The sequence below is a fragment of the Melanerpes formicivorus genome, unplaced genomic scaffold (assembly GCF_026170545.1).
Source record: "Melanerpes formicivorus ecotype bairdi unplaced genomic scaffold, bMelFor1.0.p_v2 SCAF_34, whole genome shotgun sequence".
Classification (NCBI taxonomy): Eukaryota; Metazoa; Chordata; class Aves; order Piciformes; family Picidae; genus Melanerpes; species Melanerpes formicivorus.
In genome coordinates this window covers 5,128,399-5,154,483 of record NW_027142386.1, presented here as the reverse complement: position 1 = coordinate 5,154,483, position 26,085 = coordinate 5,128,399, and the positions used below count along the sequence as shown (strand labels likewise).

At 55.0% G+C, this 26,085-nt stretch overlaps 1 protein-coding gene across 1 annotated transcript in view; it reads right to left on the bottom strand.

The window, feature by feature from the left end:
• The window catches only part of ANTXR1 (ANTXR cell adhesion molecule 1), a 126,319-nt gene that overhangs the window by 29,261 nt on the left and 70,973 nt on the right, over positions 1-26,085 (bottom strand). The window contains exons 13-14 of the mRNA XM_068156574.1: positions 23,322-23,417; positions 10,935-10,976 (exon numbers count right to left, since the gene is read on the bottom strand). Coding sequence (XP_068012675.1) covers positions 10,935-10,976; positions 23,322-23,417 — 138 coding nt within the window. The remainder of the gene's footprint in view (positions 1-10,934; positions 10,977-23,321; positions 23,418-26,085) is intronic.

Genomic DNA, 26,085 nt, shown 5'->3' with positions numbered 1-26,085 from the left:
GGTGTGAGGCCTGGAGCAGGCTGCCCAGGGAGGTTGTGGAGTCTTCTTCTGTGGAGACTTTCAAACCCCATCTGGCTGCATTCCTCTGTGACCTGCCCTGGGTGATCCCTGGACTGGATGATCTCTGAAGGTCCCTTCCAACCCCTCCATTCTATGATATTGTAGTTCAGATCTGACAGCATGGGGTGGAAAGCAGAAAGCAAGAGAATCAAATTTCCTCCTGAGTGAAGGCAAATTTGGACTACATCTGGAAACCACCCCCAGAGTGAATGCCCAGGATGGAGATGAGGTTTGGTTGAGACAAGCTGGCCAAGTGTAATGAGATGGAAAAGTCCAGTGGAAAAGTTACAAGGCTGGAATTAGCTTTCCTAATGAACTCCTGCCTGGGCTAGGGAGTCTGCCCATGGAAGTCCAGGTGGCCTTAGTGATTTTCATGGCCTTAAGCCAGCAGAAAGCCAGGCCCTGTGTGAAAAATGAGACTGAAAACTCTCTACAGAGTTGGGTGTGTTCCACCCTTACATACTGCAGGCAGGAACCTAAGGCACATTCCATACACAGCTAAATGTGTTCAGCAGCCTGGACCTGGTGCTGATGCTCAGATACAGCCACAGGGACAAAGTCTCCTGAAAAGCAGTTAAAATGCCCCCAGGCAAAGTTCCTGTGAGGGCATTCTAGAGATTCTCTTTGCTGCACTGTGTCACCACTCCACATCTGCTCTGACCCATCTGGAATGGCTCAGGTTGGAAGGGACCTCAGAGCCACGGGCAGGGACACCTCTCAACTACACTCAGCCTGGTGCAGGAAGCAGTGGCCAAGCCTCTCCTCCTTTTTCTCCTCCTTGTTGTCCTCCTGGAAGACAAACCTTGATTCTCAAGGAGGGGCATCCCTGTGGGTGTGTTCAGAGAATCCTGGAATGGCTCAGGTTGGAAGGGACCTCAGAGATCATCTCCTCCACCCCCTTGCCATGGGCAGGGACACCTCTCAACTGCACTCAGCTGCTCAAGGCCTCATCCAGCCTGGCCTTCAACACCCCCAGGCAGGAGGCAGCCACAGCCTCCCTGGGCAGCCTGGGTCAGGCTCTCACCACCCTCACACTGAAGAGCTTCTTCCTCAGCTCCACTCTAACCCTGCTCTGCCTCAGCTTCAAACCATTCCCCCTTGGCCTGGCTCTAGACACCCTCAGCAAAAGTCTCTCTGCAGCCTTCCTGCAGGATCCCTTCAGCTCCTGGCAGGCAGCTCTGAGGTCCCCCTGGAGCCTTCTCCAGGCTGCACAGCCCCAGCTCCCTCAGCCTGTGCTCCCAGCAGAGCTGCTCCAGCCCTTGGAGCATCTTTGTGGCCTCCTCTGGGCTCACTCCACAGCTCTGGGTCCTTCTCCTGCTGGGTACAGCAGAACTGGAGGCAGTTTCTCTGGTGCCTTCCCCTTTAATTTCTGCAGGCTGTGAGCTGGCCAAGCAGCACAGCAGAGTTCATCAAAAACGTGAAGTATTTCCTGGGCAAAAATGTGAGGAGAGAAATGAAATTTTGTCCTCCCCTCTCTCTCTGTTTCCCCCTCCCCTTTTCCCCTCCTTTCTTTAATTTTTCACAGGGATTTGGCAGAATGCCAAAAACTTTGGAGCTGGAGGGAGAAAAAAACAGGAACCAAAAATACTTTGAAACTGAACTCCCCACCAGGAAAATTGAAAATCAGGCTGGGGGTGGGGGGATAGAAAAAAGAAATCCAAGCCATGCTCTGCTTGTCACACCAAAGCATGGCTGTGGGGTTTGGGGGGGTGTGAGGGGGTGTGTGTGTGTTTGGCTGGGGTTTTTTAACTACAGACTGAGGGAGTTGGGGCTGTTCAGTCTGGAGAAGAGAAGACTCCCAGGAGAACTAATTGTGGTCTTCCAGTATCTGAAGGGGGCTACAAGAAAGCTGGGGAGGGACTTTTGAGGGTGTCAGGGAGTGATAGGACTGAAGGGGATGGAGCAAAACTAGAAGTGGGGAGATTGAGATTGGATGTGAGGAAGAAGTTGTTCCCCAGGAGGGTGGTGAGAGCCTGGCACAGGCTGCCCAGGGAGGTGGTGGAAGCCTCCTGCCTGGAGGTGTTTGCAGCCAGGCTGGATGTGGCTGTGAGCAACCTGCTGTGGTGTGAGGTGTCCCTGCCCATGGCAGGGGGGTTGGAACTGGCTGAGCCTTGAGGTCCCTTCTAGCCCTAACAATTCAATGATTCTAATTTCACCTGCAAAACTGGTCCTGATCTGAAGGAAGATTCACAAATGGAAGGTTTCTCTCCTTCCTAGCAGACCTCTTTCCCTAGCTCTGGGTAAGAGTATCAGAGTATCATAGTAGTACCATAGAATCAGGCAGGGTTGGAAGGGACCACAAGGCTCATCCAGTTCCAACCCCCCTGCCATGGGCAGGGACACCCCACACTAGATCAGCCTGGCCACAGCCTCATCCAGCCTGGGCTTAAACACCTCCAGGGACAGGGCCCCAACCACCTCCCTGGACAACCCACGCCAGGTCTTCACCACTCATGGGGAAGAACTTCCTCCTCACCTCCAGCCTGAATCTCCCCACCTCCAGCTTCATTCCATTCCCCCTAGTCCTATCACTACCTGAGATCCTGAGCAGTCCCTCCCCAGCCTTCCTGGAGCCCCCTTCAGATACTGGAAGGCCACAATGAGGTCACCTCAGAGCCTTCTCTTCTCCAGACTGAACAGCCCCAACTCCCTCAGTCTGTCCTCATAGGAGAGGTACTCCAGCCCTCTGCTCATCCTCCTGGCCCTTCTCTGGACACCTTCCAGCACCTCCAGATCCCTCTTGTAATAGGGGCTCCAGAACTGGAGGCAGGACTCCAGGTGGGGTCTCCCCAGAGCTGAGCAGAGGGGGAGAATCACCTCCCTTGCCCTGCTGGCCACACTTCTCCTGCTGCAGCCCAGGCTCTGATTGGCTTTGTGGGCTGCAAGTGCACACTGAGAGCTCCTGGTGAGCTTCTCCTCCCCCAGCACCTCCAAGTCTCTCTCCTCTGGGCAAACAAAAGGTTCCTTTCCTTCCTAGCAGACCTCTTTCCCTAGCTCTGGGTAAGAGCTGCTGAGGCTCTTTGCTGCAACCCAAGACCTTAATCTCTCTGCATGAAGTTTTCCATGAGGACTTTAAAAAAGAAAAAGAAAGAAATATTGGAACCAAAGCCATCTAAATATTTTCCTTCAGCAATTCTCTTTCTCTCTGCCTTCAGTTTAGCACAGACTGGACTTCTCACAACAGGAAATACCAGGGCTTAGGAAATCTTCCCCACAAGCTCTTAAAAGCCCTGCAAGTCACTGCAGCCTCTGATAGGAGCCCTCCACTGCCAGCACAACAGAGAGAGCAGAGCAGAGCAAGGCAACGGCAGACACTTGAAAAACAAAGGAGTCACAAGCTCGCTGGGGATGAGCCTGTTTACGTGCTTGGAAGGGCAGGGGAGGTTTTGCAACCCGAGCAAAAATAACAACAACAACAGCAGCAACCCAGCAGTGATGTCCTGCACGCGTGGCTAACGCCCCCAGCACACGTGAGGGGCTGAAGGGAAGCACCAGGGGGCTTGGGGTTAAGGGCAGGCAGCAGGGAAAGGAGAAGGCAGAGGAGCACCATCCCAGGATCACAGCTCACAGGATGTTAGGGGTTGGAAGGGACCTCTGAAGATCATAGAGTAGAACCCCCTGCCAGAGCAGGAGCAGAGAATCCAGCACAGGTCACACAGGAACACATCCAGATGGGGCTGGACAGGCTCCAGAGAAGGAGACTCCACAACCTCTCTGGGCAGCCTGCTCCAGGGCTCTGTGAGCCTCACAGAGAAGAAGCTCCTCCTCATGTTGAGGTGGAACCTCCTGTGCTGCAGTTTACATCCATGTCAGCGTGGCCATGGCCAGCAGCACAGAATGTGAAGGGTTTCATTTCTGGTTTATGCTCATTTGTCAGCTGCACTATCAGATGCTTGCTTGTGCATCAGGTAAGGAGCAAGTCCTGTCCCCCAAGACATGACACACAGAGGACAGTAAAGGAAATCACAGAATCACAGCATGGTAGGGGTTGGAAGTGGCCTTCAGAGATCATCCAGTCCAACCCCCCTATCAAAGCAGGGTCACCTAGGGGAGGTCACACAGGAACACATCCAGGTGGGATTGGAAGCTCTCCAGAGAAGGAGACTCCACAACCTCTCTGGTCAGCCTGCCCCAGGCCTCTAGCACCCAAAGAAGTTTCTCCTCACGTTGAGGTTGGACCTCCTGGGTCCCAGTTTGTGCCCATTGCTCCTGGTTCTATCACAGGACACCACTGACACAGAGCCTGGCTACCTTTTCTTGTCCCCCACCCCTCAGATATTGATAGACATTGATCACACCCCTCTCAGCCTTCTCTTCTCAAGACTAAACAGCCCCAGGGCTCTCAGCCTTTCCTCCTAGGAGAGGTGTTCCATCCCCTTCATCATCCTCATAGCCTTCACTGGAATCTCTCTCGAGTCGTTCCCTCTCCCTCTTGAACTGGGGACACAGCATCCCAGGTGTGGCCTCAGCAGGGCAGAGCAGAGGGGCAGGAGAACCTCCCCAGCCCTGCTGGCCACACTTATTTTGATACACCCCAGGATGCTGTTGGCCCTCTTGGTGCCAAGGGCACTTTGCTGTCTCATGCAGAACTTGCTGCCCACCAGCACTCCAAGTTCCTTCTCCATGGAGCTGCTGTCCAGCAGGACCACCTCAGATGTGGTCTCAGAGCTCCTCGCTCGCTGCCCCACTCACAAGACCTGAGCCAACAATCCAGGTATGATTCTCACAGCCTGGCTGCTTTGCCCACACTTTCCTGCATTTACCTCCACTGAGGTTTGTGCCTGAGGAAGAGCTCCACAAGGACCTTCAGCTCTGACCCAGCAGCAGCAGGAGAAACAGCCCCAGAAAATCCAAGTGCATTTAAGGATGCTGGAAACTCAGCAGTACAGAACTTGGCATCTTTCCAGTCCCCAAATCTGCTTTAGATGGAGCTAGAGCTTCTTTTTAAGAGCAAGAGGGAGCTGGGCAGAGCTGCATTTGACAGTCAGAGACCCAGATTCACAACTGCCTGCTTTCAGCAAACAGAGAGCTGTGTTTATCTCCGAGTCCATGCCAGGCTCTGTGTTCTCTGACCCTGACCTGAGGGAACCTCATCTGTGGGTAACATGAGGATAACTCAGGCTCCACCAGGGACTTCTGAATGAACTAGGCTAAGAATTCCAGTTCAGATTGGCCTGACATGAAGGGAGTTTGGACAACTCACCCCTCTCCCTGCCCTTATAATTATTTTCACAGTTGGCTCTGCAATGGATGAATCTTGTTGGAGGTCAGTGGAATGAGGCTTAACAGAGCCAAGTGCTGGGTCCTGCACTTGGGTCACAACAACCTTGTGAAGGCTCCAGGCTGGGGGCAGCTTGGAGAAGAGAAGGCTTCAGGGAGATCTTAATGCAGCTTCTCAGCAAGATAGGCACAATCTTAGCAGGGCCTGCTGGGACAGGCCAAGGGGTGATGGTTGGAACTCACAGAGGCAGATTGAGAGTGGAGAAAAGGGAGAAATGTTTGATCCTGAGGGTGGGGAGAGCCTGGCCCAGGCTGCACAGAGAGGTGAGAGCTGCCCCATCCCTGGCAGCACTGCAGGTCAGGTTTGGGGCTCTGAGCAACCTGCTCTGGTTGGGGTTGTCCCTGCTGGCTGCAGGGGGGTGGAGTGGATGAGCTTGCAAGGTTCCTTCCAACCCAAATAATTCTGTGATTCCAAGTCCTATCCCACAATAAGGTCTCCTCTGGAGAGATTCCAGACCCATCTGGATGTGTTCCTGTGTGACCTGCCCTGGGTGATCCTGCTCTGGCAGGAGGGTTGGGCTGGATGACCTCCAAATGTCCCTTCCAACCCCTTATGTGCTGTGGTTCTGTGAGGTGCAGAGCTCTGCATCTGCACAGCTGAGAGAGAGCTTCCATTGATGAGGGTGGAGAAGGAAGGTTGCTGAGTTCTTCCCACTCCACAGCTCAGACACTGAGCTGCAATGAGATGAAATAAGGTCTTGCAAGGCCTCATTGCAGCTGGGATGTGACTTTAGCCAACCTTCACAGCCCCTACACCAACTCAGCTTGTTGTGCTGGGCCTGCTTGGGTATTTCACATGAAATGTGGCTCTAGAAGTTCAACACCTTCTTGGTACCACCCCAAATCCTTCAAACTGCCTGCATCTTGAAAGGTTCCTCTGCTCCTCCTCCCCTCTTTCCACAACTCACTGCGACAGGGGGGTGAAGGGGAAGGAGAAGAGCTGGCACACCGCAGCCAGCTGGCTTAACTTCAGCAATAACAGAACACATTTCCTGCCTTGGTGTCTACAGAAAAATTCCTATCAGATCCTTTCCCTGGAGCTTGTTTTGCCATCTCCTCAGCAAGGCTTTTCAGGAAGGCAGGGGAAAACAATTTGGAGAGGATTAATAACAACCAGCAAGTGAGGCTGCAAGCAGCTCTCCAAGCAGATCAATCTCTTGTAGCCATTCTCTGGCCTGGGAAGGCTCAGGTGTGGAAGAATGAGATCAGGTCAGAGGGGGGTTTGGGGGAGCTGGAGAGGGACTTCTGACAAGGGTTTGTAGTGATAGCATGAGGGGCAAGGGATTGAAGCTGGAGGAGGGCAGACTGAGACTGGAGATGAGAAAGACATTGTTGGGAACGAGGTTGGGAGAGTGGCACAGGTTGCCTGGGGAGGCTGTGGGTGTCCCCTCCCTGGAGGTGTTGAAGGCCAGGCTGGATGAGGCCCTGAGCAAGCTGTGCTGGTGGGAGGTGTCCCTGCCCATGGCAGGAGGTTGGAACTGGATGAGCTTTAAGGTCCCTCCCAGCTTAACCCGTGCTGTGAGTCTATGATCAAAAGGGCTCAAGCTGAACAGGTGGTGTCAGACAGTGGCTCAACAGCTGCCCTGTGCTAAGTTCCTCCTTTTCAGGACAGAGAGAATTTTCTTCAGCATCTCCTGACTGTGCTGCTGAATGCTCCTTTCTCCCCAGGACTCACTTGGGAGGCTTTGCTTTGGTGTGTGTGGGTAAGATGACAACAGACATCTGAATTATCCAATTACAGGCTGGTTGGTGGCTTGCCTCTGGTGCCAAGCCAGGGGTGAGTAGAGCTTGGCTTGACAGAGTAGCCTGGGAACAGGCTTCTGAGTGACAAGGGAAGGGCATGCTCTGGACATTTGGGTGATCTCCTGCCAGCTTTTGCTAGACTTTAGGGAACTTCATCAATCACAGAATCACAGAGTTGTCAGGGTTGGAAGGAACCTCAAGGATCAGCCAGTTCCAACCCCCCTGCCATGGGCAGGGACACCTCACACTAGAGCAGATTGCTCAGAGCCTGGCCTTAAAACCCTTCAGGGATGAAGATGATCTTGAAGGTCCCTTCCAACCCAAACCATGCTGGGATATGTTGCCCCCAGTAGGGGGTGTAGGGGCTGTGCTCTGGTGCACATCCAGGTGATACAGCACCAGCCTCCTCCCTACAATGCTGACACCTTGCTGTAAGCAAAGCCCCCATCCCTGGGTCCCCAAACAGTCAAAGGTTGTCCAGATCTCTTGTATTTAATGAGGAAGCAGTGAGCTACAGGCAGGAGTGAACACAGCTGTGCAGTGCCCCACTCTGGGTACAGCCACAGCCTGCACAAACCTGCACTTAAAGCTGTCAGCTACAGGCAGCAAGGCTGGGAGCAAACATTCTGCTTCCATCCAAAGAGGACTTGCCCAACCTTCTCCACACCACAAGATCAGGTGAAAGATAAAAAGCCAGTGGCAAATAGATGGCTAAAGGAAAGCTGTGAAACAGAGGAGCTGAGGACTCCAAAGAGCTGCACAGATTGCTGCTCTCTGTCAGGGTCAGGGCCAAGAGAAAACTGAACCAGAATGACCAGGCAGTGAAGTGGATGGGAACTGGCTGAAGGAAAGAAGTCAGAGAGTTGTGGTCAATGGGCTGGGCTCTAGGTGGAGGCCTGTGTCTAGGGGAGTGCCTCAGGGGTCAGTGCTGGGACCAGAGCTGTTCAATATATTCATTGATGACCTGGATGAGGGCACAGAGGACACTGCCAGCAAGTTTGCTGAGGACACCAATCTGGGAGCAGTGGCTGACACCCCTCAGGCTGTGCTGCCTTTCAGCCAGGCTTAGCCAGGCTGAGAGCTGGGCAGGGAGAAGTGGAAGGAAATCCAGCAAGGGCAAGGGGAAAGTCTTGCACCTGGGAAGGAACAACCCCATGGAGCAGGATAGGTTCTGCTGGAGAGCAGTGAAGAGGAAAAGGACCCTGGGGGTACTGGTGGATAGGAGGTTGACCATGAGCCAGCAATGTGCTCTGGTGGCCAAGGAGGCCAAGGGCATCCTGGGGTGGATTAGAAGGTCTGTAGTGAGTAGGTCAGAGAGGTTCTCCTCCCCCTCTACTCTGCCCTGGTGAGGCTGCATCTGGAATATTGTGGTCAGTTCTGGGCCCCTCAGTTCAAGAAGGACTTTAAGGAATTGCTTGAAAGAGCCCAGCACAGAGCCACAAAGATGTTGAAGGCAGTGGAAGATCTTCCTTAGGAGGAGAGCCTGAGGGAGCTGAGGGCTCTGTAGCTTGGAGAGGAGGAGCCTGAGAGGCGACCTCATTGCTGGTGATAGAGCTGTGCAGGGTGAGTGCCCAGAGGCTGGAGCCAGGCTCTGCTGGGTGATGCCCAATGACAGGACCATGGCAATGGTGGAAGCTGAGGCAGAGGAAGTGCCATGGAAACAGGAGGAAGATTTTTTCCCTGTGAGGGTGACAGAGCCCTGGAGCAGGCTGCCCAGGGGGGTTGTGGAGTCTCCTCTCTGGAGATATTCAAGACCCACCTGGATGTGTTCCTGTGTGAGCTGCCCTGGGTGCTCCTGCTCTGGCAGGGGGTTGGACTGGATTTAGCTTTCAGGGCCCCTTCCAGCCCCTCACATTCTGTGATTCTCTGGTTGTGTGATTCTGATTTGACAGCAGCTTCACTAAACTGCACCTGGAGCGCCCAGAATTGGTCTGCTGCAAGCAGTTCCCTTTGCAGCACCTGCTCTGCTTTTGCAGCACACAGAGCCCTGAGCAGAGGCTCCCTGCACATGAGGCCTTCCCTCCCAGCCCTCCAGTCCTTGGCCACTGAGCCAGCATTCCAGGATGATGTATTTTAATTACTGTCAGCAATTGAGTGCCTTGGCTTGGAGCCATGTGTGATGCACAACTGAGCAGAGGCTCCTTGCCTCTTCATTCAGAGGACAGAAGAGAGCAGAGCTCGTGGCCTTGCACAGAGCCCCAGCAGAAGGATCTCCAGAGGGGCACAGGCCAGGTGGCCACATGGAGAGCCATGGGTGCACTGGATCCAGATGGAAATCTGCCTTGGGTCCAGGAATGTTCAGACTTGGAGTTTTGCTTCAGGCCTGTTTTGAAGGGGTGGAGTGCCACCAAGATGAAGATACTAGCACTGGATTTGGCTCCAGCTGCTCTGAACTGTTGCTCAGTGCTCAGTGCAAGCAGAAGATAGGCTGAATCCCATCTCTGTGATGTGGCAGAGGACTGAGGGTGACAGTCACTGGGCCAGATGCTACGGGGAGCAGGGAGAGGATCACCTCAGCCAGCCCTTCCACTTGCAAGCTGAAGCAGGCACTGCATTTGTCTCCAGGGGCACACAGCAAGGTGAACTGACCATGCAAATTACACTGAGCAGAGATCTAAGTCTTCTCTTCCCTGCACAGCTCAGAGGAGCTGATCCAAACCCCAAGGAGTCAATGGAAGAGCTCCCACTGACATCACTCCCCCCTGAACACAGCCCAGGGAATGTGCAGTGAGATGCCACATGCCAAGCAGTGACAGCAAAGAGAGACCTGTGCTGTGCTGGGGGCAGAAAGACACAGGCAGAGGCTGCTAATGAAGTCCTGCTGACACGCTTTGGAAGCCTGCAGTGCTGTTCTGACCAAGTGGAAGTGTTGTCTGCCTCTGCCCTCCTGTCCTACCTGCTCCCTGTAGGTTCTGCACAGGTAGATTCACAGAGTCACAGATTGCAGCAGGTTGGAAGGGACCCTCCAAGGGCATCCTCTCCAACTCCCTGCACTCAGCAGGGACAGCTCCAGCTGCAGCAGGCTGCCCAGGGACACAGCCAGGCTGAGCTTGAATGGCTCCAGGGATGGAGCCTCAGCCCCAGCCCTGGGCAGCCTGTGCCAGTGTCTCCCCAGCCTCCCTGTGCAGAGCTTCTCCTGATGTCCAACCTAACTCTGCCCTGCTCCAGTTTCAAACCACAACCTCTTCTGAACAGTCCCTCCCCAGCCTGCCTATAGGTCCCCTGCAGGTATTGAAATGCAGCTCTAAGCTCTCCCTGGAGTTTTCTCTTCTCCAGCCTGAACAGCCCCAACTCTCCCAGCCTGTCCCCATAGTAGAGGTTCTGCAGCCCTCTGATAATCTTTGTGACCTCCTCTGGACCCTCTCCTTCAGCTCCAGGTCTCTCTTGTGCTGGGGGTGCCACAGCTGGACACAGCCCTGCAGGTGAGGTCTCCCCAGAGCAGAGCAGAGGGGCAGGATCCTCTCTCTCCAGGTCTGGCCACACTGCTTTGGATGCAGCCCAGGCTGCCCTTGGCCTTCTGTGCTGCCAGTGCCCATTGCAGCACCAAGTGCTTTTCTGCAGGGCTGCTCCCAATCATCACCTCCCAGCCTGGATTGATATCAAGGGCTGCCTTCAGTTGCTCTTGACCAAGCAGCACATTTCTGCCTCTGTAGATGTGAGGGAAATGCACAGAGCAGAGAGCAGCTGAACCTCCCCTGGAATGGCTGAACCATGGCTGGCTTCAAGGCTCCAGAGCTGAGCACAAAGGATTAAGGTATCTGCACTCCACTGTGCAGCAGACCACAGCCTGTGGTGAGGAGAGAGCAAACCCTTGTCCTGCACAAGGCCATCAGGCTGCCAGTGCTACTCACCTCACTCTCTTCTGCAGGAGGTGGGGGAGGCTCTTTGATGATCTAGAGGGACCAGAGAGAAAGAGAACAGAAAATTAATGCTTTGTTCCTTAGCACAATTCAAATGTCACTTTAACAGGCTCAGGGTCACAGATCACATAGGATCACAGATCACAGGTGTTAGGGGTTGGAAGGAACCTCTGGAGAACTTCCAGTCCACCCCCTGCCACAGCAGGACCACAGAATCCAGCACAGGGCACACAGGAATGCATCCAGACAGGGATGGAAAGGCTCCAGAGAAGGAGACTCCACAACCTCTCTGGGCAGCCTGCTCCAGGCCTCTGGGACCCTCACAGTGCAGAAGTTCCTCCTCATGGTGAGGTGGAGCCTCCTGTGCTGGAGTTTCCATCCCTTGCCCCTTGGCCTGTGCCAGGGTGCAGCTGAGCAGAGCCTGTCCCCTCCCTCCTGCCCCCCAGCCCTCAGCTCTTGAGAGACATTGATCAGATCCCTCTCAGCCTTCTCCTCTCCACACTAAGCACCCCCAAGGCTCTCAGCCTCTCCTCCCCAGGCAGTGCTGCAGTCCCTTCAGCATCCTCCTCAGTAGCCCTCCCTTGGGCTCTCTCTAGCAGATCCCTGTCCCTTCTGAACTATTCGAGGTGTGGCCTCACCAGGGCAGAACAGAGGGAGAGGAGAACCTCCCTGCATCTGCTGGCCACACTCTTCTGAATGCCCCCCAGGACCCCCTTGACCTTCTTGGTCCCCAGGGCACATTGCTGACCCATGCAGAACTTGCTGCCCACCAGCACTCCCAGCTCCTTCTGCTCAGGGCTGCTCTCCAGGTCAGAAAGCAGATGGCTGTGCTGCTTCCAGGCTAAGCTGTGGCTGCAGGGTGCCTTGGGGGCTCCAGGTGTCACAGTCACCCAGGAAGAGGGGACCCAGGAGGTGTCCCAGAGCCCTGCCATGCTGATTGCAGCTCCAGGCTGCATTGCTCAGTAGGTGAACCCTGCTCTGTGTGAGGGAACAGCAAATTCCAAGTGATGGATCCTTGATTCTGCAGCCTCCCACTCCCAGCAAGAGGCACAGGGAAGGACAGCAACCCCTGCTTCAGCTGAACAGCCCTGCTGAAATCACCATCTCCTGCTGCTGCCCACTGCAGATCCTGCCTCCAGTAACTCTGAGCCTGAGCAAAGCCTGGAAAGTGAAACCCAGCTGCAGTGAAATGCTCTGGAGGCACTGCAAAGCAGCAGTAACCCCCAGCCAGGCTCTGCCTGCCAGCCCTGGCCTGCCTTCCAGAAGGCTCTGCCCTCTCACCCTCCCAGGACAAAATGCTTTTCACCTTGCCAGGCTAACAGAGCTCACCCCCAGGAGCTTTACAAGCCTCTAGCAAAAGCCTCACACCTCTGGGGCTCTCACCCAGAGAGCAGGGTGAGGCTTTAGACTGCTCCAGGATCTTCTCCATAGAAACAGCTTCAGTTTATGTGGGTGTGAGGCTATTATTTCATGCAAAAAGTTTGCATCTAGGGCTCTGCAGGCACTTGGCTATGAGCACAGCCCTCCCCTCCAAGAGCAACAGAGAGCCTTCCAAAGGCAAAGTAGTGGCCTGCAGGCACGTCAAGGATCTCTGCCTCACAGTGCAGAGCCACTGCAGCACCACTGAACCCACAACCACTCCTGGCACTGCAGCTCTGCTGTGAGGACAGACTGAGGGAGCTGGGGCTGTGCAGGCTGGAGAAGAGAAGGCTCCCAGGAGACCTCATTGTGGCTCTGCAGTATCTGAAGGGGGCTACAAGAAAGCTGGGGAGGGACTTTTCAGGGTCTCAGGGAGTGATAGAACTGGGGGGATGGAGCAAAACTGGAAGTGGGGAGATTCAGATTGGGTGTCAGGAAGAAGTTGTTCCCCAGGAGGGTGGTGAGAGCCTGGCACAGGCTGCCCAGGGAGGTGGTGGAAGTCTCACCTCTGGAGGTTTTTAAGGCCAGGCTGGATGTGGCTGTGAGCAACCTGCTGTGGTGTGAGGTGTCCCTGCCCATGGCAGGGGGGCTGGAACTGGCTGAGCCTTGAGGTCCCTTCCAGCCCTCATAATTCTGTGATCCTATAAACTGCCCCAGGGATGGATTTGCTCCAGGGGTTTAAAGTGCCTCCTCTGGATGAGGCAGCCCTTGCTTGCCGATGCTGTCAGGGTGCTGAGTGCCCCTGGAGGTAGCACTGAGTGCCCTGAGCTCCTCTCAGGCCTGGGTGTTGGGTGCAGAGGCTGCCCAGGCATGGGGCACAGATGTGGAGGCTTGAAAATGAGCCTGGAGAGGAAAGCTGCCCGTGCCCAGCAGCAACAGCTTGGCTGCTTCCATGCAGAAAGGGCAAATGCCACTCACAGTAAAGGCCCTGAAGATGTAAATATTTACAGCAGTCCCTTTCACTCGTGCTCTTCCTCCTCTGATGAGCTCACTGTTTTTATTTTCCTCTGCAAAGCTCCAGTCATGCAATGTGGCCATTAATGAAGAGCATGTGTCTCTGGCTGGGGAGGAGATAGGGCTGGATCAGTCCCTGCTTTGTATCTCAGCCCAGAGCAGTGGTGGTTGTAGAGCTCTGCCACTACCTACCCAACTTTTCCTTCTCCCTTTTGGATTCCTATAGCTACAGTTGTGTATGGGATTCGCAGATTGCATCAGGTTGGAAGGAACCCTCCAAAGGATCTTGTCCAACCCCCCTGCACTCTGCAGGGACATCTCCAACCAGAGCAGGCTTCTCAAGGGCCACATTGAGTCTGACCTTGAATCTCTTCAGGGCTGGAGCCTCAGCCCCAGCCCTGTGCAGCCTGTGCCAGTGTCTCCCCAGCCTCCCTGTGCAGAGCTTCTCCTGATGTCCAACCCAAATCTGCCCTGCTCTAGCTTCAAACCACTGCCCCTTGTCCTATCCCCACAGCCCCTTCTGAACAGTCCCTCCCCAGCCTTCCTCTAGCCCCCTTCAGATGTTCTCTGGGGTACTGAGAGCAGAGTAATCAACTGGATCTTTGTGCCATCCAGTGAGCAAAGCAAGCCGCAGATGGCAGTAAGAAAGTCCCAGAGCCAGAAGGCAGAGCCTTGCACCTGCTCCTTTTGCACTAATCACAGAGTCACACAATGGCAGGGTTGGAAGGGACCCCTGGAGGTCATCCAGTCCAACCCCCCTGCCAGAGCAGGATCCCCCAGGGCAGGTCACACAGAACACATCCAGGTGGGGCTTGAAAGTCTCCAGCAAAGGAGACTCCTCAGCCTCTCTGGGCAGCCTGCTCCAGGGAACAGAAACAGTTCCTCAAGCAGCAGAATGAAAATGGCACCAGAGGGAACCTGGTAAGGGTGCAGCCCATGCTGGCCACAGGTTTTGCTCGTGGCTGCTTCTCTTCTGCCTGGCCAGCTGACACACATGGACCTGCTGAATGCAATCAGCTGGGATTGTGCTGGGCCAAGCTAAAGGCTGAGGCCAGTTGGGCTTGGCAGGGCTGTAGTGTTTGTTCATGTGTGCTGTGATTGTTTGGATAACCCCAAACCATTCCTCTGATTGCTGCTGCAAATGCCCTGTCCCTGTGCCTGGAAGCAGGGCCATGGATCACTCACCAACCAGCTTTGCTCAGTAGGTGAGGAGCACCTGAGGGCTTCTGCATCACAGAATCATGAACCACAGAATGTATTAGGTGGGAAGGGACCTCAGAGATCATCTGCTCCAACTCCCCACCATGGGCAGGGACACCTCTCAACTACACTCAGCTGCTCAAGGCCTCATCCAGCCTGGCCTTCAACACCCCCAGGCAGGAGGCAGCCACAGCCTCCCTGGGCAGCCTGGGCCAGACTCTCACCACCCTCACACTAAAGAGCTTCCTCAGCTCCACTCTAACCCTGCTCTGCCTTAGCTTCAAACCATTCCCCCCTGGCCTGGCTCTAGACACCCTCAGGAAAAATTCCCCTGCAGCCTTCCTGCAGGATCCCTTCAGGTCCTGGCAGGCAGCTCTGAAGCCCCCCTGGAGCCTTCTCCTCTGCAGGCTGCACAGCCCCAGCTCCCTCAGCCTGTGCTCAGAGTAGAGCTGCTCCAGCCCTTGGAGCATCTTTGTGGCCTCCTCCACAGCTCTGTGTCCTCCTCATGCTGGGGACACTGGAGCTGCCAAACCCTTCCAATGGAGTCTTTTGTTTTCCAGTAGTAAAGGATGGAGAGGAGGCCACAGGATTTTGTCAGCAGAGGGAGGAGCTCTCAGGGTAGCTATCAGGTCTTCCACACACCTAGCTGTGGAAATTCAGGACCTCAAAGCAATTCTTTGCCTTCCTGTTGCCTGCCATCACAGACCTCACCACAGGTGAGTGACAGAGGTCTGTGGCTGATGCCAGAGGCTGCTGGGGCAGCAGCAGTTTGTGCTGAGCAGCCCAGTGCCAAAGCAGAGCCATCAGCCACCCCTCAGCAGTTTAAAAGCACCGCAGAGGGCTGCTTTGGTGCAGCCATTCAGCAACACATTGAATCCAGATCCTGCATGGTCCAGGAATGTGTCTAGGATGTTTTCCATCTTGGGAGACCAGAAAACTCCCCTGGCTTACAGTGTCCAGCAAGCACATACTCAGTCCCTGGAGTTTGGGATGATAAATTGGGGCAATGTGTTTCATGTCAGGGAAGAGGATCTGCTGGAAGCTGCAGCAGTTCATCATTTAAAAGGAAGGCTCCATGAGCAGAGCTGGGACTGCTCAGCCTGGAGAAGAGAAGGCTCCAGGGAGATGTCAGAGCAGCCTTCCAGTACCTGCAGGGGCTCCAGGAGAGCTGGGGAGGGACTTTGGACAAGGGCTGGGAGTGCCAGGCTGAGGGACAATGGCTTTGAGCTGGGAGAGGGGAGACTGAGAGTGGAGATGAGGAAGAAATTGTTGAGAGTGAGGGTGGGGAGAGCCTGGCACAGGTTGCCCAGGGAGGCTGTGGCTGCCTCCTGCCTAGGGGTGTTCCAGGCCAGGCTGGCTGAGGCCTTGAGCAGCCTGGGCTGGTGGGAGGTGTCCCTGCCCATGGCAGGGGGTTGGAGCTGGCTGAGCTTTAAGGTCCCTTCCAGCCCAAGCCTTTCTGTCATTCTGTGAGCAGCACCAAGTGAGAAATAAAGCCTCAGTTAGGACTACAATCTGGGGAGGCAGCATGCAGAGGCTGAGCAGCTGTTTTGTCTTATTTACCTTCACTCTCTGGAAAATACAGGGCCTGGATTTTTGCTGTGCTAACAAGCAAAGGCTTTAAGAGCATTAACTCTGACCCATCTGACTCATCCTTTTATTTTTCCTCTCACATATTTATAGCTTTGACCTCCTCTGAGTCCTGTGACAGTTTCATTCTTTAGTTATGAGTTGGGGAGAGGAAGGTTTCACAGAACCACAGCATGGCAGGGGTTGGAAGTGACCTCCAGAGATCATCCAGTCCAGCCCCCTGCCAGAGCAGGGTCACCCAGGGCAGGGCACACAGGAACACAGCCAAGAGGGTTTGGAAAGTCTCCAGAGAAAGGGACTCCACCACAGGCTACCAGGTGAGCAAGTGCTTGCCTCAAGAGCTCAGATCTGACCCCAAGGTAGTGGCTGTGGGGTCAAACAATCACAGAAGAGATCTGCTTGGGAGAGATCTCCAAGCTCAGCCACTCCAACCCTGCCCCCAGCACTGCAGGGTCCCCACCAAACCATGACCCTAAGCACCAGCTCCACACTGCTGGAACACCCCCAGGGATGGGGACTGCAGCACTGCCCTGGGCAGAGCATTCCAGTGTCTGAGAGCCCTTCCAGGGCAGAAAGATTTCCTGAGCTCCAGCCTGAACCTCCCTTGGGGCAGCTTGGGACCATTTCCTCTGCTCCTGTTTGCCCCCAAGGAGCAGAGGCTGTCCCCTGCTTGCTCCAACCTCCCATCAGGGAGCTGCAGGGAGCAATGAGGTATCCCTCAGCCTCCTCTTCTCCAGCCTGACCCCCCCCCCCCAGCTCCCTCAGCCCCTCCTCACAGCCCAGGGGCTCCAGGCCCTTCTGCAGCCTCATTGCCCTTCTCTGGCAGGCTCCAGCCCCTCAGTGTCCTTCCTGCAGTGAGTGGCCCAGAGCTGAGCACCACCCTCAACACTTCTGCCTGCAGGGTTGTGTCTCTCCTTCTCCTGGTCTGCCTCATTGTGTCAGATGATTCCTGATCCTGTGCTCCCCAAACCATCCCAACTGCAGGCAAAGTGTGCCTGGTGCAGCTGGGAGCTGGGATGTGGGGATGGCCACAGGGGGACCCTTGCAAGGCATCTCCACGGAGCCGACCTGCACCCTGCCATGTAATGACTCCTGAGGGCTGCTGAGGGCTCTGCCCATTGCCACCCCTCCTCTTCCTCCACTCCAGCCACGATTTTTCATGTGGTTTCAATATACATTTTCTGTAGTTTCTCCAGCCAGAGTTCTGTTTCCAAAACCTCTGCTCAGCTGCAGCCCAGACTGAGAGCCAAACAAATTGCTGGGTTCTTCCATGCTTCCTTCCAGAAAAACAGCTTTAAAGCTGGAAGTGGTGTCAGAGGCTTAAACCCCAACACCTCACTGCTCTGCCAGCCACAGCCCTGCCTCTCAAACAGCTGCAGCACAAAAATGAGTGAGGTGATGAGAGGCTGGGGTGGGCAATGGACGCAGCCTGCAGAGTACTGCATGGATGGTAAGGGAGGGGATGAGGAAAAATACCTTTGCTGCAGGGTGGTCAGGGCCTGGCCCAGGCTGCCCAGGGAGGTGGTGGAGTCCCCATGCCTGGAGGTGTTCAAGAAACCTGTGGGCATGGCACCTGGGGCCATGGTTTGGTGTCCTTGGTGGTATTGGGTTGGGTGATCTCAGAGGCTTTCCCAACCCAACCAATTCTGTGATTCTGTGTTTACCTCACAAAGCCATGAGGAGATGTGGCATAGGAGAAGGTGGGGAAATGCCTTGAGCCTCAGCTGCACCACAGAGATATTTCTGCTGATATGCTCTGCAGTGTCACAGAGTCACAGAGTGCAGCAGGTTGGAAGGGACCCTCCAAGGGCATCCTCTCCAACCCCTGCACTCAGCAGGGACAGCTCCAGCTGCAGCAGGCTGCCCAGGGACACAGCCAGGCTGAGCTTGAATGGCTCCAGGGATGGAGCCTCAGCCCCAGCCCTGGGCAGCCTGTTCCAGTGTCTCCCCAGCCTCCCTGTGCAGAGCTTCTCCTGATGTCAAACCTCACTCTGCCCTGCTCCAGTTTCAAACCATTGTCCCTCATCCTACCCCCACAGCTCCTTCTGAGCACTTGGAGTCCTTCAACTATGATCAGGAAAGAGAAGGAACAGGAGGACCACAGCAAAATGCTCATCAAGGTGGCCAGGATCTGGCATCTGCTGGGTTTCAGCTCTGCTCTGCTCAGAGGTCATCCTCTTGAAGGTAGCTTTGTCCTTGCCATCATTCTTCTCACAGGCACAGTGCTGGGGTTGCCAGCTCAGCAGAATCATCTGTCCTTGTTCCCTTTTGTTGTTCAATAAGGCTCTGGGGAGATCTCAGAGCAGCCTTCCAGTACCTGAAGGGGCTCCAGGAGAGCTGGGGAGGGACTTTGGGCAAGGGCTGGGAGTGGAGGATGAGGGAGAATGGCTTTGAGCTGGGAGAGGGGAGGCTGAGACTGGAGATGAAGAAGTTGAGAGTGAGGGTGGGGAAAGACTGGAACAGGTTGCCCAGCACTGACCTTCCTGAAAGGTCAGCACCTGGCTCCCACACTTTTGTCCTATTCCCCTCCCCAGATACCAAAGGGAAATGTTGCCTGTGCTGCTATCAGGCACAGCAAAGACCTCATTATTGTCCTGCCCCACCAAGCAACAACTGCATCTACTGTAAACTGAGTGGTGAATTCCAGACTTCAGCCCAGAATACTTCTGAGACCAATAAACTTGGTTATACTTGGAAGCAGCCCTCCTGCATGGGCCCATGCCAAGCAGATACTGGGCTCCAGATAGCTCTCTGGAGCAAGGCTTTGACTCCAGGCCATTTACTCCAGGGATGGAGCTGGCTTGGTGTCTTTCCTGAAGAACTGCTGGATAACAAGGACTCCTAGTTAATTACAAAGCCTGCCAAGAGGGAGTGCAGGGTTTAGAAGAGTGCTTGTCACTCACATTTATGCTTGGGAAGAAAACAGTCTGTTGGGGTTTGTCTCTCTTGGTTATTTTTTCCTTTCCCTGGACACCCAAACAGCCATCCCTGGGCTGCACTCCACAGCAGTGTCCCTGGCTCTGGGCTTACATTATTAGAGGTTGCTGCTTGCCTGCCCCTCTTGTCTCTTGTGCAAGTCAGTTCCTCTGCCCTTAATTCACTTTGTGCTTCTGCACATTCCACATTCCTTCATGTGCCACCACCAAGGCAGCAAATAAACCCTGCTCTGCTGCCTGGTTCCTCACCCTGAGCAGCCTGGGTGCTCCTCTTTGTTACAGGAAGAGTGGCTGAGAGCAGCCTGCAGGAGAAGGCCTTGGGGGGGTCAGGTGGTGACAAATTCCCCAGGAGCCAGCACTGGGCCCTGGCAGCCCAGAGGCAGCTGAGTGCTGAGCTGCAGCCAGAGCAGGGAGAGCAGCAGCACAGGGAGGGGATTCTGCCCCTCTGCTCTGCTCTGCTCAGCCCCCAGCTGCAGCACTGCCTCCAGCTCTGGGCCCCAGCACAAGGACCTGGAGCTGCTGGAGAGGCTCCAGAGGAGGCCACCAAGGTGATCAGAGACTGCAGAACCTCCCCTGTGGGGACAGGCTGGGAGAGTTGGGGCTGTGCAGGCTGGAGAGGAGAAGGCTCCAGGGAGACCTCAGAGCAGCCTTGCAGTACCTGAAGGGCTCCAGGGGAGCTGGGGAGGGACTTTGGACAAGGGCTGGGGGTGCCAGGCTGAGGGACAATGGCTTTGAGCTGGGAGAGGGGAGACTGAGAGTGGAGATGAGGAAGAAATTGTTGAGCGTGAGGGTGGGGAGAGCCTGGCACAGGCTGCCCAGGGAGGCTGTGGCTGCCTCCTGCCTGGAGGTGCTCCAGGCCAGGCTGGCTGAGGCCCTGAGCAGCCTGGGCTGGTGGGAGGTGTCCCTGCCCATGGCAGGGGGTTGGCACTGGATGAGCTTTAATGTCTCTTCCAACCCAGCCCATTCCATGATTCTATGAATAACCTTACCTTTGAGAGGATGGTTGCTAAGTGACACACAGAGAGGTGTCCCAGCTGCCAAGCACAGCTGCCTGCCACCCCAGGCAGAGGGCACAGACCTCAGCCAGGCTCTGGAGTTCTAATCTGGGCAGCAGGGATGTGTCTGACTTACATTTGGAAACTATCAGTGAGAAAGTCCCCCCCTTGGAGACCTTGCTGAGAGGGAATGTGGGAGGTAAAGGAGGAGAGAGGGTGAGGAAAAGCTTTTATCTCCAGCAAATATTTTAGGGACAGAATTGAAGTCTGGAAAATATTAAGCTCCTCAAGTTTGCTGTGGACAAGAGACTCCCTGTCCTTGCTGCACACACCTTGCTTATCTGAAGCTGTGTTTCTCACATCTCAGGAAGGTTGTTAGGTGGCCACCATCCTCACAGCATTCCCCTGGAGCACTCCCTTCCTCCCCTTTGAATCCACAGCTCCTTGTTGCCTTTGCTCCAGGACCTGCTGGGTTTATTGATGCCTTTTTCCTCTCAGCTTCATCCTTCTCCTTGGAATGGCAGCACCACTCAGAGCCTTTCCTTTCTAGCACCTCATTTCTCCACCCAAGCCCAGCACAGACATCTCCACAGGGTACACCTCCACTGCTGTTCATGCAGATGTGCCAACAAAGCAGTTGGACCAAAGCCTCTGGAAAGGTACCAGGGTGTTCAGGCTTGGAGCTCCCCTGCCAGCCCTTTCTCCATTTTTAGAACTCAGTTGTTTATTATCCTGAGAAGTCCACATCAGTGTTTACCTCCCTTCTGCTTTTCATGTCACAGAATCACAGAACCATGGAATTGGTTGGGTTGGAAAAGCCCTCTGAGAGCATCCAGCCCAACCAGCAACCCAGCACCACCAAGGACACCAAACCATGGCCCAAGGGCCATGGCCACAGGGTTCTGGAACACCTCCAGGGCTGGGGACTCCACCACCTCCCTGGGCAGCCTGGGCCAGGCCCTGACCAGCCTCTGCCAGGCCCTGACCAGCCTCTGCCAGGCCCTGACCACTCCTGCAGCAAAGAATTTTTTTCTCATCTCCAACCTAAGCCTCCCCTGGCACAATTCCAGGCCATTGCCTCTCCTAGCACCTGATAGTGGGGAGCAGAGCCCAACCCCCACCTGGCTCCAGCCTCCTCTCAGGAGCTGCAGAGAGCAATGAGCTCTCCCTCAGCCTCCTCTGCTCCAGCCTCAACCCCCCCAGCTCCCTCAGCTGCTCCTCCCCAGCCCTGTTCTCCAGGCCCTTCCCCAGCTCTGTTGCCCTTCTCTGGCCCTGCTCCAGCCCTCAAAGTCCTTCTTGTGGTGGGGAGCCCAAAACTGTCCAAGGCTTCACTGAAGCCCAGAAGAACATCATCCACAGCCTGTTCCTCATCCACTACTGGAGTCACCTTGGTGTGGAAGGAGCTCAGGGTCATCAAGCAGGACCTGCACATGATCAAAAATGGCCCTCAAGTTACATTCCAGCTCCTTCCCCAACACTGAGGTCTCACTGACAGCTCTGTGCTTCCCTGGGTCCTCCTTCCAGCCCTTCATGCAAATGGGATCACACTTGCCAGTCTCCAGTCAGCTGGGACCTCCCCAGCTGGCCAGGACTGCTGGGCAGTGATGGGAATTGTCCTGTGAGCACTTCCAGCAGCTGCCTCAGCACCCCTGGGAGCTTGCTATTGCTTGCAGCACTGCAGCCATTCCACCACCTTTCTGTGATGGCCTCTAGACCATAGCTCTCCTGACACACGTTGGCTTCCAGCTCCTCCTCTTTGCTGCCCAAGCTGCATGCATGGATGCACTTCAGTCTTGCCTCCTTTTTGGAGGGATAAGAACCAATTTCTGCTTGGCTCTTCTCAGGTGCTCCTGTGGTTGCCCATTCATCAGTGCCCCTTGCTGCCAGGTGGGTCTCCATTCCCTGCCTCCCCTGCTAGGGCACTGACAGCCCTCAGGACCACCCCATCCTCCGACCACTGCTGTGCTGCCCTAGGGTTTATTTCTCACCAGCCTGGCTTTGTGCCTTTCCCCCTTCCCATCCAGTTTAAAGCTCCTTCAGTGAGCCCTGCCAGCTCCTGGGCTAGGATCCTTTTCCCCTTTTGAGACAGAGAAGTCCTTCTGTTGCCACCATTGTTGCCTGCTGTTAGGACAGAGGTGAAAAGAAGCCTTTTACCCCCTGGCATTTGCAGCCAGAATCAGGAACAGACAACTGAGCCTCTTCCTGTGAGATTTCCACCCTTGCTCTGGATAGAGAAGCAAAGCTCACCACAGAGACTGCCCTCCAAATGTGGCTGCTCCTGCAGTTTGTGGCTCCAAAGCTCTGGGTTGTAGGCTTGGTACAACTTGATGCAAGTTTACAACACTGGGTAAAGTGATTTAAAACCAGGAAGAGTGACAGTGAGCCAGAAGCTGGAGCTACTTTGGGCAGCCTTAACAAGAAGCAACAGGAAGGCAGGCACCAAACCCAGGCTCCAGTTCTGTTGACATTTAACAGCCTTCATTCTTGTTCTCTGTTTGCAGCACAAACCAGACCCAAAGCAGGGCAGAGCTTCACTCCCTGGTGTGTTCCACAAGGATCAGCTCCTGCCCTCATATTCCTTGGCCAAGGCAGCCCCAGGGTCATGTGTAAGAGAAAAGCTTCTCTCAAGCCCTTGATGTCCTTCTTGCCTGCCTTGACCTCCTCCTTCTCTGCTGTTTTCTTCTGATCTCTGCCTGCCTTTTTGAATTCCTGGTAGCTCTGTGACTGCAGAACATCTTGTGAGCAAGCACAGTGTGCTCAGTGAGGCACAGCCACACTCTGGCTGGAGCTGACAATTGGCTTTTTGACTTTTTCAGACAGGCTGAGGCAGAAGGAAAAAACAAAGAGTGACTCTTGCACAACTCTGCAGCCTTAGAAATGTCTTTTCCTTGTCCCTGAGTCAGGACTCCATCCTGGGCTCAGCATGGACACCTCCTGCCCTGCTACAGGAGCCCTCCAGCACTGGGACAGTGACACAGGGACTGGAAATGCAGAAGCCTTTCCTGGCAGCCCTGGCACCTCTGCAAACCATCTCCATGGTGGATAAAACTGGCAGGCTCCTGGCAAGGTTTGCCTGCGAGCAGCACTGCTGCTGCATGGGGCCAATCCAAGTGTCAGGCTGATGAAACAGGAGCACAAAGCAGAGGCAGCAGTGGCTGGAACAGCCTCTTGTTCAGTGACCACTGCTGTGCTCTTCCTTACTGGGAAGCTTTGCCTCCTTCCCACTCCTCTCTGACCCTCAGGCAGCACTGAGTTGCTATTTTATGCTGAGGCTTTCTGTCACTTACCACTGTGCAGCACAGAGGCCAGAACCACCAGAGCAGAGCCAGTGCCAGCAAGAGGAAGAGGATCAACAGAGCAATAGCCAGGATGGTTCCATCTGACTGGAAGAGAAACACAGAGAAAATGTGAGCAGGATGGACACAAAACCTCCCCCTCCACAGTACCTCTCCTGTGCATCCTGCTCCCAGGCAGGAACATGCCCAAAGGCCTCTGCCATGCTCCATGTGGTTTTCAGGCAAAGTGCACTTCCCCTCTTCCCTCAGACATCCAAATGTGGTAACTGACCCCCCCACCCCCACCCCCACTCATTGGAAAGAGGCTGAGACCTCAAGTTCACTTCCCAGAGAGCTGCAGGTTCTGTCCTGCTCTTCAGAGCCTCACAGTGATGCACAGTGCTGGTTTCACTTCAGACCAGCATTAGTCTGCTACTCTGAGCTCAGAGTGTGGTAAAGACTGAAAGCCAGACTGCCACAGGAGCTCACAACACAACATTCCACTGCAGGTCAAGCATGCTCCTTCCTTCCTGACTCTTCTCCCCTCTAGCAGTACAAATCTGAAAGCACTGCTGGAATCCAAATTTACTGCAAACAGAAAACTCAAAGCAAGGTCTCCAGGGCCATGGCTCAGGTCACTCTCCTGAGCTCTCCACAGACCCATGGCTCAGGTCACTCTCCTGAGCTCTCCACAGACCCATGGCTCAGGTCAGACTCCTGAGCTCTCCACAGACCCATGGCTCAGGTCACTCTCCTGAGCTCTCCACAGACCCATGGCTCAGGTCACTCTCCTGAGCTCTCCACAGACCCATGGCTCAGGTCACTCTCCTGAGCTCTGCACAGACCCATGGCTCAGGTCAGACTCCTGAGCTCTCCACAGACCCATGGCTCAGATCAGACTCCTGAGCTCTCCACAGACCCATGGCTCAGGTCAGACTCCTGAGCTCTCCACAGACCCATGGCTCAGGTCACTCTCCTGAGTTCTCCACAGACCCATGGCTCAGGTCACTCTCCTGAGCTCTCCACAGACCCATGGCTCAGGTCACTCTCCTGAGCTCTGCACAGACCCATGGCTCAGGTCAGACTCCTGAGCTCTCCACAGACCCATGGCTCAGGTCAGACTCCTGAGCTCTCCACAGACCCATGGCTCAGGTCAGACTCCTGAGCTCTCCACAGACCCATGGCTCAGGTCACTCTCCTGAGCTCTCCACAGACCCATGGCTCAGGTCAGACTCCTGAGCTCTCCACAGACCCATGGCTCAGGTCAGACTCCTGAGCTCTCCACAGACCCATGGCTCAGGTCGCTCTCCTGAGCTCTCCATAGACCCATGGCTCAGGTCAGACTCCTGAGCTCTCCACAGAGCCATGGCTCAGGTCAGACTCCTGAGCTCTCCACAGAGCCATGGCTCAGGTCGCTCTCCTGAGCTCTCCATAGACCCATGGCTCAGGTCATCCTGCTCTTCTTAGCTGTGCTGAGTCAGGGTGGCGCTGCCATGAGCTTTGCTAGGACATTTGAACACACACATACACACAGAGACACAGACACACACAGAGACACACACAGAGACACAGAGACACACAGACACACACCCCCAGCACAGGAGCCAGGGTGATTCTACAGCAGAAGCATTAACTCCACAAGGCAGAATCACAGAATTGTCAGGGCTGGAAGGGAGCTCAAGGCTCAGCCAGTTCCAACCCCCTGCCATGGGGGGAACACCTCACACCACAGCAGGTTGCTCACAGCCACATCCAGCTTGGCTGCAAACACCTCCAGGCAGGAGGCTTCCACCACCTCCCTGGGTGCCAGTCTCTCACCACCCTCCTGGGGAACAACTTCCTCCACACATCCAATCTGAATCTCCCCACTTCTAGTTTTGCTCCATCCCCCCCAGTCCTATCATTACCTGACAGCATAAACAATCCCTCCCCAGCTTTCTTGTAGCCCCCTTCAGATCCTGGAAGGTCACAAGAAGGTCTCCAAGAAGGTCTCCTGGGAGCCTTCTCTTCTCCAGACTGAACAACCCCAACTCTCTCAGTCTGTCTCCATGGGAGACCAGCTCCAGCCCTCTGCTCATCCTTGTGGCATTCTCTGAACACCTTCCAGCACCTCTAGATCCTTCCTGTAATAGAGGCTCCAGAGCTGGACACAGAGCTCCAGGTAAGGGCTCACCAGAGTGGAGCAGAGAGGGAGAATCCCCTTCCCAGCCCTGGCACAATTCCAGGCCATTTCCTTCACCTGAGACTAGGCAGCAGAGCCCAACCCCCATCTGGCTCCAGCCTCATCTCAGGGAGCTGTAGAGAGCAATGAGCTCTCCCTCAGCCTCCTCTGCTCCAGCCTCAACCCCCCAGCTCCCAGCCCTGCTCTCCAGACCCTGCATCTAGAACCTCATCCACCCTGTGCTGTCGCTGCTGGAAACCAGGCTTGGAGGAAACACAACCGAGACAGAGCTGGACAACAAAACATTACCCACACACAAAATGCTGCTGGCATCACCCAGAGTGGCCTGAAACCTGCTTTGAGGTGGCTTTATCTTGATTTTGTCAGCTCCAGCTGGAGCCTTGGCCTCACTCTGTGTCGGTACCCAGGGTTTAAACACAGCTAGAACCAGGCTCAGGCAGGGGCTGAGCCACGCAGCGAGGAGGAGAAGATGCCTGCTAAAACAGTTTGCAAACTTTCCACTGACATTTTGAAACCTTCCTCCCAGCCTTAGAGCTGCTCAGGAAGGGCTGAAGCAGTTTGAGATCTCTGCTTTCATTCCAGGCTTTTTTTCAC